The sequence below is a fragment of the Hetaerina americana genome, unplaced genomic scaffold (assembly GCF_022747635.1).
Source record: "Hetaerina americana unplaced genomic scaffold, ioHetAmer1.1.p SCAF_10, whole genome shotgun sequence".
Classification (NCBI taxonomy): Eukaryota; Metazoa; Arthropoda; class Insecta; order Odonata; family Calopterygidae; genus Hetaerina; species Hetaerina americana.
Window position 1 is genome coordinate 73,776,546 of NW_027286070.1, and position 12,701 is coordinate 73,789,246.

General features: G+C 44.4%; 1 protein-coding gene across 1 annotated transcript in view; it reads right to left on the reverse strand.

Moving 5' to 3' along the window:
• The window catches only part of LOC139700371 (uncharacterized), a 108,317-nt gene that overhangs the window by 15,226 nt on the left and 80,390 nt on the right, over nucleotides 1-12,701 (reverse strand). Inside the window, exon 3 of the mRNA XM_071599010.1 lies at nucleotides 1,915-2,034. Coding sequence (XP_071455111.1) covers nucleotides 1,915-2,034 — 120 coding nt within the window. The remainder of the gene's footprint in view (nucleotides 1-1,914; nucleotides 2,035-12,701) is intronic.

The window sequence follows — 12,701 nt, forward strand, 5'->3', positions numbered from 1 at the left end:
ACCAATTAAATACAAGCACGAATATTCGTTTCAAAAGTGGGCGAACCATCGCGGAAATCTTACAATTTAATGCAAAACGCATTTTTTGAGACGAAAGAAATTTTTGATTAAGTCCAAAAAGTAGACAATTTCAATTTCATAATTGGCTCGGTTATAGAAGAAAGACTTGACATGTGAATATTAAATACAGACCCTCTTTGAATTATTTTTATGCCAAATTTCACATGACTCAATAATACACATGGACCATAATGAAAGTAATGCGCATGATTTTATATGCGACGGCGGCGCGGTAAAACCGGTCGTGAATTGTTGTAGGGGATGTTCCCTTTCAACGCAGCCGGTCACCAGTTTGCTCCGAGTAGTCTGAGCGGCACGACGTGCCTTCACATGAAGCGGGTCTTTCGACTTCGTAACACGGCGCGATGGAGCGTTGATGGAGGTCGAACTCCACCATGACAATGTCCCCAGCCACACGGCCTTCATCGTTACCAACTTCCTGGCTCGGAGCACCCTTAACCCGGTGGTCCCCCGGCCCCCTTACAGTCCCGACTTTTTTTGCTTCCCCGATGGAAGAGAGAGCTGAAAGGAAAGCATTCGGAGACCGTGGAAAACATCCAAAAGCATGTTACAACGTCCCTGAGAGACATTCCCGTCGAGGAGTTCCAGGGTGCCTTTTTTTAGCGTGGCAGACACGTCTCCGAAAGTGCATTATTATTGCGGGGGAGGGGGGGAGGGAGTCTTTTGAATGATCTTAAGCATTCCTACAAGTACGTAAATCAATGAAAGGATGCGCATTGCTTTCGTAGTGGACCCTGCACAACTAACGCTCGGGCGAGGTTTCAAAGCAAACTTTTTTCATGATCTTTCAATCGCGGCTAACGGGATAAAAAAATCATCCGTCGACAACCGGGCGCCGTGTGATTTCTCCGATCGGACGCAGATCGGAGCAAGCAGGCGAGACCACTCCAGTCGACTTCAGGGCGGACCGGGAGAGGGAGCGGCCGGCCCTGCAGGTCGCGTGCAGCGAGAGATGCTGTCAAACGACTCTTGCATTTTTCGGAGACCTCTCATGGAAGTTGACTGGGGAGGGGCGGAGACACCTGGCGGACGAAGAGCACCGCAAACCACAAGGAAGGCGGAGGCGGGGGGGGGGGGGGGGGAGAAGAGGGTGGTGGTGGTGGTTGGTCGGAGGGAGCAGCGGGAAGTGAGAGAATCACGGGCGGAATCGAAGTGGGCGTTCGCTTGGGCTCCTTGAATAGGCGGACGCATTTAGAAGAAGTCACCATGAATGAAGGAGGAGGCCTAGTCTATAAATAAAGCGCCGTCCCCATGGATCTATCCTCTTTCCGGTCGTCTCCACGCCGCCGCGCCCCTCGGCCTCTTATAACGAGAAACCCACTCCCCCGGATCGAGCGAGGGGAGAGGTAAACAGTCGGGGTCACTGGGGGAGGGGGGGCAAGCAAAGGAGGCGGGGGTGCAGGACGGGTGGCGCCGGAGGGGAAGATTTTAGACGGGCGGAGGTGTACGTATCGTGCAACAGTGCGATGGTACCCCCCACACACACACACACACGCACAAGGCACGTGACGAATAGGTCAGGTTTCTGGAGATGGGGACATAAGAAAGGGCAGCACGCAGTCAGGGAGGGAACAAAAAGAAGTAGCGGTTAACAGCTGTGAGTAAATGAGGACAGTGAAAAGATTTACTTCTTTTAAAGGGATCGAAACAAAAGTTTTCGGCATGCCAAGTATCGTTTCACCAGGTTTCTTAATGTTAAAGACGGCGCCCTGCAGCTCCAAGTCATCTGTTCCATAGGGGATGATGGGTGAGTGGCTGAGAAATGTTTTAAGTGAAAGGTTGTTTAGTAGGCCGACTTGGTTAGCTCGGTGGGTAACGTATTCGTCGGCTTACCTGAAAGTCAAGAGATCGCACCCCGGCCTTTGGTGTTGCGTTGCCATTTAAAGGATTTTCTGAAGTTAAGTTTGCGGTGGAATGTGCCCACAGCACCATTAAAGGAAGCACAGGATCGCCCTAGAAAAAACCAATTACTACTAGCAATTACCAAAATTATTAGGGGTGGGCGGGGTTGGGAAGGTTTGGTGGAAGGTTGGGGGATGATCCCGCCGTCTGTCGAGCGGAAGGGAGGCAAGGGATTGACTGAAAGGTGATTGATTGACTGCACACGATGTGCTCTCCCATCGGAACACCATGTGAATGGAACACTTATGAAATATCCGGATGACCTTTGGCACCTCTGCCGTAATACTATCGTTCGCACCCATCCGATATATTTATTTTCGATGCAAACACGCCAAACAACCCTCCCTCCTCCCCCCCCCCCCCGTCTGATGCTAGAGACGCCCTATCACGAAGTGTGGGTGGGCATGAGATCGAGTGTTCGTAGGATACGGCATCGTCTCTTTCCCTCGCGTATCGATCAGTAGGAAACTCAAAAGTGTTGGAGGGGTCGGGAGAACTGATGTCGAAAATAAGAAAAAGCTGTACAGAAATGAAAATAATAATGAAAGTGATATAAAGCTATATTTCTACGGAAAATTGAAAAGACTCTATGAAAGTGATGCCGCAAGTCGAAGTCGGTGAAACGCGTTGTTACCGTATAATAAAATCTGTGAAAAAGTACGAGTCTTTCTTTCTTTTTAGTATGGATATTAAATACTTCCACGAAGTGAAGCCTGAAACAATAGGATATATTCTATGAAAGTGTTTTCAGTTGCCATTCAAATATATAAAAGTCTATAACATGTCAGCTACTTTCACTTCCAGGTTTGCAAGGTTTGTATCATATTTGTCAATAACAATTTTTTCCTCATGGGTGTACGAAAAAAGCTGAATGTCCTATGTCGGTTGAGTGTGCGCATGACCGCATCGTATTATTGGCATTGATATAAGACACTGACATTGAACACACCATTATCGCTGCAAATTTGGCGATGCGAAAGATCTGCGCTACACTCGTCCTCCCGAAGGTCTTATTGAAGGACGACCAAGAGAGCAGAGTCTAGGCTGTCTGCGAAGAAGACCTTCTGCAAATCCCTTACAGTCCCGACTTGGCACCAGCAAGCTATTTCCTATTCCCAAAATCCTCCCTCGAAGAGCACCACCACCCACAATGGGGCCCTCAGTGCCGTCAAAGAAGCTTACGCGCGTGCCCTTTAAGGACCTTCCAGAATCCGCCGAACCTCCGAATCGTAGAAAAGACGCAATGGCAAAAGAATGTCGGCGCTGAAGGGACGTACTTAGAAGAATTTCGAGACATGCAGCAATATCTAAAATTAATCTATTTTCCGAAAAATTTTCGCAACATTTTTCATACAAACCTGTATTTTTCGCCACGGGTGCTTTTTCAAATACCGCTCTCTTTAAAAGCGGGGCCAAAAATTACACAGATTTATCAGAGATAATAGGGAGCGAAATTAAGGAAAGAGAAAAAAGCAATCCCACCAGAAGAGTGAAATTAGTTGAGACTTTTGAGGGAAATTTTGATTTAATCAAGCTGCTTTCACATTTGAGCTCTTGATTATTTCGACCTGAATAAGTCCATCAAATGGTTGATCGGATACATATTGGTGAGTAAAAAAAACCTGAGACCTCCGCTCATTCATTACCCCACTATGGCATTAATACTAGTAATGGCAGTGATTTTTTATAAATGATGCAAGAACTTTCGAAATAAATTATTTAGTAGCGATGAATCAAATTTTTCCCAAATTTTGAGAATGTTTAAGACTTTATATTTCATTTTATCCTACGCTTGAAGAAGGGTCAAAATTACATCCGTATTATTCGGGCAGCTTCACTCTATCAATTGCAAACGAAAATGCAAAATGTTTAGTTTTTGGCGTGTACGCAATTAAACGTTCGTCAATTATTTTCACAAACGACGAAATAATCTTAAATTGAGACAACTGCCTTTTAAACAACTACTAGAAATCAATTATTGTGTTTGTGCTCTATTTACGCACAAACAAGGCTAAAATAACAATCAATGGCACATAAGACATGCGTTCTTAAACAATAAAGAAACACGAGCAGAATATACGAAATTACACGGTTAAAGATGCTCGGATGAATGTTACAGACCACGTAAAATACTAGGCTTCGCCATTGCAACAAATCTTACATGGGGAAAACACATGCGCACTGACTTAAAGCTCGAAAAGATATCGATGAAAAACTGAATGAGACGTACAATTACACATAATTCAGACACCAATTGAGTATGCGGCGATCTAGTTGGGTCAATTAAAAAAGAACTGTTTACAGACCTGAACAAGTGACAGATAAGGAGCGCCCTTGACACGTCAAACATTCGGACAAAAGAACAAAATTCGTCGCACATTTACTACAAGATCTGAGATGGGAATCCTTCGATGTGCGAAGACTCAAAACAAGATTAAAACTATTGAATAGATACCAATCGTGTGGTTTTAGCATCCGAAATAGGAGATGCAATGCAGCCTTCCAATTAAATCGCAAGGATAGACAATTGTCAAAAAATAAGCGCGATACCCTGCCGAACGGATGTATTCAAGCATTCGTTTTCTGCATGCATTATTCCCTGTAAAAACTCGAGGAGGGAAACACTTAGGGCAGAAATGGCTGGGCACAGGCGGAAACAGTTGGGACATTACATCCCCCTTTACGTCCCAACACCCCACGTCACACCCCTACGGTCGGTTGCTGAGTTGCCGCGCAAATAAATGTCCAGGGGCAATGCATTTGTGAATTTTCCAGTCTTCATGAGGAGAATGCTATCTGGTAATCAGTGCGTTGCATGTGAGACCGCCCTTCCAATGGGTTTCCTCGTCTATATCTTCTCAGGGTAGTGAGTGGAGTAATTACTAACAGTGTATCATTGGTCATGCGGATAATGACGGCTGTCGCATGAACTGTGTCCCATCGCTCCTCATCGGGTGTTCGCGGGGCGCCACGTGTGCGAGGAAACAGCGGAATAGAAGTAGGATGGCTGGTGACCTAACACCCCTTGCCACACGTCCATGCTTGACGGCTTGCGGGGTAGTGTGTAGATGTATATAGAAGTGAACTAGGCGAAACGAGAAAACTCCGGGCAATGGTTGTCGGGAAAGTTCAACAGCGTCAATGATGTCCAACGAAGACCATTCACTAACTTCAGTCTGCGACGAAACGGAGAAAACGGTTTCGGGCGAGACGTTGCGCGGGACGGGGGAATGGGGGGGGGGAGGAGTCGGGTGGTCAGTGGGGGCAGGGAGAGGCTTGGACCAAAACAGCCAGGTGATCTGGGGCGATTGACGGATGGGTAGCATGCCATTCAGGATAACCACACACTCGTACTATCACAGAGCGCGACAACATTACTGCGTGTTTTGAAAGCGTTTTACGTTTGGAAAAAGGAAGTCATGTTGCCGCGCCCTGTATACGAGGTCTGGCCAATAAATACGCGAACTGAGGCCATTAAAAATCTTAATTTTGCAACATTTAGTCCATATCGATTCTGTCCCCCTCTTCAAAGTACTCTCCATTCGTTGCTATGCCTTGTTATTCCATCTTCTTCTTTTCCACAGTTTATTAAAGTCCCCTTGGAAGTCCTCAAGGCAGTTAGGCCTTTTAGTTTTCTCGTCGTTTCTTGCTTTATTGTGTCTTCCACATCTTGTGTCCAGCGGTATGTCCCCTCTTTTAATTATTGCATTTTGGGAATAGGAATCGGAAGTCGCCGGGGGGGGGCGAGATCTGGCGAATAAGGAGGACGATCTAGGATCAAGGTGATTGAATACTTCGCCAGAGACAGGCGAACAATCAATGCCGAATGCGCAGGTCCGTTGTCATGGTGAAGAATCCATCCATCACGTTCGGTTAAAATAGCGTGCACTGTTGATTTTTCAAAATTCAGTTCATCAGATATCATTCGGACAGTTTTTCGACGATCGGTAAAGACAAGGGACCGCACACGATCAATGTTGTCGTCAGAAAAGGTGTTTGAAGGTCGTCCCGGCCTTGCATCGCCCGTGGCGTCTTGTCGGCATCTTGAAAACGCTTATTCCTTTTGAAAACGGATGTTTTCAGAGCATTGTCATTGTAAACAGCTGTCAACATTTCAGTTGTTTATTGATAAATTTTACCGCACTTCAATAAAATACTTGATGTTGACTCGTCGTTCCCTGATTTCGTCAATTTCCATTTTCGACAAACACTAAAAACAAGGAAAACAGAAATTAACATAACTGTGCCATACGCAGAGCTCGACGATCTGCCAAGTACAGTCGGCTCATTTGGTCTCAGGCAACTAGCGCCGCTATAGTGGGCTAAGGGACTATACAGCCCGCGTTATGGCGGACAGATTGCACCAGTTCGCGCATTTATTGGCCAGACTTTGTGAGTGTATGAACGTTCGTGTGGCGAAATCCCCCTCGATTGCAGCGAAGCTCTCTCGCTTCGTCGTTCGGGGATCATCGCTTGAACTCATCGAATGTTGTCATGAATGAGGACACAATGTCCTCCGTGTTGAAATGGAGAGCATTCGTATTTCACGCATGAAAGATGCATCTCCGGTGTGGAATCTCGTACAAAGCGGACATGAATTGGTTACGTTCTTGTCCATTCTAATGATTGAAAAGTCTCGAAATACTTGTGCTCCCACCAAAATAAAAAAGAAAACGCACACACACACACGCATATATCCCAAAACCTTAAGGAACGAAACATGTGCTATTTATACGAGTGCTATTTCTAGGGCTCAAAGCCTTGAAGGTTAGTGTCAAGGGTCTCGCTATGGAGCCTACGCCTGGAACGTCGAGTTTCTTCGCCCACCACCCGGAGGACTGAAACAGGGAATTTAGAAAAAGAAATGGCCACAGCTTTCACGTGCGAGGCATTTATAACGCTGAATTGTGTGATCTCGTACCATTTCAGAAGAAATGCGCGCTAAAATATCACCGATCGTCCATTGGTTCACTGAAATTGCAAATCTCGAGGGAAATTTATTTTGTAAAATACGCGCGGCGCATCGGGCAGGATATGAGAGCACCGGAGGAAGTTGGGCTGCGATTTCATTCGCTCAAATTAGAGAGCAGCCTTCGCAGAGAAGCGACGTGGGTTCCCAGAGGAAAGAGAGGCTCGCTGAAAGCAATAAACGCTGTAAATCACGGCCACATTTTATAGCGATCATGATTCATGCTCTAGGGCGGCCCATTAAACCAACCGCAAGTATGTACGTGTGGAATGTTGCGGTGACTGCTTCGAGAGGAAGCTGCAAAAGGCTCATGCATGGCTAGATTCAATTCATGATTCAATGTATTTCTATGCATTAAGTACTTACATTGGAGAAATCGCTTCGAATGGTAACCATAACCATTTGATAGCGCTCAAAAGTTGCACAAGAGGCTTATTTCTCCGCAGTTTTTTAAATGATAATTATTTAAATGCGGGGTCTTCTGAAAGTCATCATCATCATGCACTATCTATGGCAATGCTTGGTAAAACTAACCAGTCAAGCTTGGTAAAATATTTTTAATTAAACTAGGACTGCAAACTAGTTAGTCCGATCGCCAGACACTTGAGAATATAATAATCCTGTGACAAGCTGTGAGGGGAAATATATAAAAACAGTTTAAACAATAAAGATGAAAATTTAATGCTGCAAAATACATGTTCATTGACTGCGATCAAATGTTTCAATTAAATCGCACTCTCGGAAAAACAATTGAACGATAAAGATTATTACGGAATAAATGGTGGTCATTAAAGCAAAGTCATTAAGATTGTTCGACTTCAATATATTCAATCAAGTCAACGAGATCAGGATTTTTAATGAACCAAGCTCCAAAAGATTACGCAAACGATAATTCAAAGGCAAAGAATGGAATCAGAAAAGAGGTTTCATAATGTACTCTCCCATCCAATGTGCAATCATAACGACCCGTCCAGCAGGCACGTATGCATCTATTTCTTCAAATACCCAAGTTAATTCTTCAACAGCTACTCAATTATTCCTTTTGGAAACCATAACAAACGTTTAAATTTACATTTTTTTTATAATTCCAAAAGCTACCTGAAGAAATAGATATATATAAATATATATATAACATATATATATTTATGTATAAATATACATATATATATTTTTTTAAGGCAATCTACCGGTTAAGGTAGGTTTTTGGATGGACAAAACTACCAAACAAACATTTTATTAATCCCAATAAAACACAAAATCCATCATCCTACTCAATACCAGGTCCCTCTTCATCTCTGAGTACTTTCTTCCTCCCTTCATCCCGTCCAACACCCCTATCCTGTTCCTTCCCTTTCCTCGTTTGCCTAACATTCTCCCCTCTATTACAGTCTTCAACATCCCACTGCCGGTCAATACCCCCTTCATCCACTTTTCCTGCCTCCACAGGATTTCTCCCAACAAACCCCTCTCTTCGCCCACCATACCAAGTACTTCCTCATTTGTTTTCTTTCACCTTCTCCATTCTTCTCCACACACCCACATTTCAAAAGCCTCCAGCCTACGTCTATCCTCCTGCTTCAATGACCACGTTTCCGCACCGTACGTAGCTACGCTCCATATCAAAGTTTTTGCGAGTACTTTCTTAACATCCTTACTCAACGTCCCCGTCATCAACTCCCTCCTCCTTGTGAAAGCCTCTTTGCCTAGCGCATTTCTTCTCCTTACGTCCTTACTACTTTGACCGTGTTGGTCCAAAACACTTCCGAGATACGTGAACTGTTCTTCCTGCTCTAGTTTTTGCCCTCCTATTTTAATGTTAAGCTTAGCCTTTTTCTTTCTAGAAAATTGCATAACCTTTGTTTTATCAATATCGATTCTCATCCCATACCTGTCGCACTGAATTTCCAATTCACTCAGCAATGCTTGCAGCCTTTGGCTGAATGACAAACTAAAGCTTGGTCATCAGCAAACCTAACTGATTTTACGAATTCCCCGCCCACTTTCATTCCTACCTCCAGTTCTTCCCATGCCTCTTTAATCATTTCCTCTGCATACAGGTTTAACACCAACGGTGATAATGGGCAACCCTGCCTTACACCTCTTCCTAACACTGCCCAACCGGACTCCCCGTTCCCCACTCGCACGTGAGCAGTCTGAGACATGTACAAGTTGCGGATTAGCCTCCTTTCCCTCCAATTTATTCCTATTTTCTGCAGAATACTCATTAGATTTTCCCAATTCACTCTATCAAACGCTTTTTCGAAATCTACGAAACAGGCAAATACCTCCTGGTTGTGTTCTATATTCCTCCCGATTAATAATCTCATTACTGTAATGGTATCACGCGTACCTCTCCCCTTCCTAAACCCAAACTGATCATCCCCTAAGTAATCATTTGCCCTACCCTCTATCCTTTTGTTTATGATCCTAAGAACAACTTTAGCTACGTGGGCTATCAAACTAATTGTCCTGTAGTCCTCACATGATGTAGCCTTTACCTTTTTCGGAATAGGAACTAAAACTGATCTCACTAAGTCTTCCGGACAGATTCCCTCCTCATAAATACTACGGATCAGCCCATATAGCCTCTTCCTCCCACATTTTCCTAAGCATTTTATAAGCTCCACGGGAATGTTATCCACCCCCACGGCCTTATTTAGTTTCATCTCCCTTAATGCCCTTTCAATCTCATTGTCTAGTATGCCTGGACCTAAGCTATCATCCTCTACGTCCCATTCCTTTTCTATGTCTAACTTTGTTGGTCTAAGCTCTTTACTATACAGTTCTTTCACATATTCCTTCCATCTCTCTTGGATCTTTCCTGTGTCAACTATTACCTTACCTGCCTCAGCTCTAACTGCTATCGTTGATCTCCCTTACTTCCCGATAAAGATTTAACTTTGCTGTACAGCGCACCGATTTCACCCTTCCTCTGCAGACTTTCCATATCCTCGCATTGCGTCTTCCACCATGCTTCCTTTGCTTTATTTGTTGCCCGCCTCAATTCATTGTTTAATTCTTTGTACTTCATTTTGCCTAATTCTGTATTGACATTCTTCCATTTTCGCTGCTCATCCATCTTTGAAATCATCCCATCCGTGATCCTAGGTTTCCTTGTCCTTTTCCCATTAACGGTTCCCATAGTGTCTTTTGCGGCTCTTTACCATCCTCCATGATTTCCTCTACCGCCTGTTTGTATCCCTTCCTTTTCAAACCATTTAATGCTTCTACATTCCATTTTCTAACTGGCCGCCCCTGCCTTATCTTTTTGAAACGGACGCTACATTTCATAACAACTAAATTGTGGCAGAGTCCGAATCCGCTCCCGGGAAGCTGTGCGAATTCATCACACTGTTCCTAAACCTGTGTCATATAATGTAGCTGATACCTTTCTGAGTCACCTGGCATTTTCCATGTATAACTGCGTCTTTTGTGGTGTCTAAACCAAGTGTTGGTGATGACTAAGCCCTGTCTCCTGCAAAACTCAACTGGTTTCTCCCAGCGGTCATTCCTCATGCCTAAACCGTAGTCCCCGACCTCGTCATCATCTCTTCCTTCGCCTACCGTCGCATTCCAATCCCCCATCACTATCAATCAACTATTCCTCACCATCACTACTATCAACTCTTCTTCCTTATGGTTGCTCGGTGGCATGTATACCTGAATAATAACCAAGTTCGTCGGTTCTGCTTTCATCTCTACTAGTAGTATTCTATCCGTTACCTGCTCTATGTTGACTACGCTTCTTCCTACCTCTTCATTTAATACTATGGCAACCCCTCGTTGGGTCTCGTCCCCACCGCTGTATATTATTCTATACTTATCGCTCCAGTAATCCCCGCTATCTTTCCATCTCACCTCGTATAGACCTAAAATATCTATATTTCCCCTTTCCATCTCTCGCTTAACATTCTCCAATGTCCTCGTCCTCATCATTGTCCTAACATTCCACGTTCCTATTTTAACTATTTTGGTCCTCTTCTTCTGCGTCTTCTTTCCTGCTGCAGCCGGTTTTCCCTTGCAAGGGTTTCGTGGGATGACGACTGCGGAAGCCTTGCCTCCCCCGCTGCCGGGCACGACACACGGCCGATTGGGCCGAGCCCCGTAGTTGCCAGGACTCAAAATATCTGTATAGTCCATCATGTTTATCTTAGGAATGATAATTGAGGTGGTTTCCCGTTGCCTTCCTCAATAGTGTTTTTAACGTGACACCATCACTTACTGGCCGCCCCACTGGGGTCAGACGCCATTGCAGCCGCCTCACTGAGGAACAGACGCTGCGTGGACTACCTTTCGTCTGGCTCCTAAACTTTGACCTATCTGGCATGGTGACCCTACCAGGAGCAATAATTATTACTCCCGCCAGAGCAGCTCTAGGGGTCATCGGAACGCACAAGCCCTTCCACCACGTCAAGGTTGTAGTCCGGGGTGGGATATATATATATATATATATATATATATATATATATATATATATATATATATATATATATATATATTGGAATGCCACTTGGCATAGAATGCAAATTGATGATGGTGACACCAAATACGAACGAAAGATCACGAGAGACATATGCATAAAGGATTCTAAACATTGCGTTGGCTTTATTATTTCTTACAGCAAGATGGGTTCTGATTGCCGTGTAATTAATATTTCGTTCAGCTAGCATCGGAAAAATAAGATAAAGCATTGAAGTTGAAAGGGGAAAGATCATCTCGTGCATTTATTCTGTCTCTTGCAAGGTAAATCAGAGCTGGATGTGCCGGTGGTCTTAACTAGTTAAGATTAGGGGCTCCAAAAAACAAAGTGTCCGCATTCTACGTCTCACAGAAAGCAATAAAACATTCTCTATATCTTCTAAGTGTACCAGGGCACATGATTTCACAATTATGGATCGGGATGTACACTTAACTATACGGAGAGGATGATACTCACAATTTTATGCTCGGTTTAGGCCTAGACGACCCTCCTACATTTCACAGCTCCGGACCACAACACATCCAATTTCTATTCGTAAGCGTTGGTCATCTCATTTGGTAAACACTGATTACTTTGCTAGAGTTATTACGTTACGGAAACTTGTGGATGCATGAAGCGAACACTGATATAATATACTGACGTCACCTTTTTGCAAGGTTAACTTGTAGTGTACTCCATAATTACCTCGGGATGCCCATTCGACTCCCACCCGTGGGATGTGTTTTCGTGTGGTTTTGCAAGAAAAATGTGCATTGATGTGACGTGAAGTCTGTAGTCGGAGCATCAAACTTTTAATAACATCTCCAAAAATATAATCGTGCCCTTGACCACTCAAATATTTGGTCAGTTTTCCTTACTCACGCACACCGCGACAGATGATATTTCCCAAATTTTGAATTTTTAATCAGACGAAGAAAAACCACACAATCGTCCACAAGTAACGTTAAAACTTGGTAGGAAGTCGCAGTGAGATGAGGGGAAGAGGGAACTTGGCTAGTACCCTGAATGTGCGCCTTCGTGTACACGCCCTAGGATTAGTCCGAGTTGAACCCTAACGTACACACGTGCCAAAACAGACTCAAGGGTTGCCCGACGTAGTTTTTTGAAGGTCGGGTCTCTCTCTCTCTGAGCGCAGCGTCACGAAGAAGCATCACCTGCGTACCTCACGAAACGAAAATCTGGACGGTCGAGGCCGCACTATGATTCGCTGACGTCCGAATAACAATGACGCGGGTGAAATCACTAGGAGCAGCGTACCGAAACGTTTTT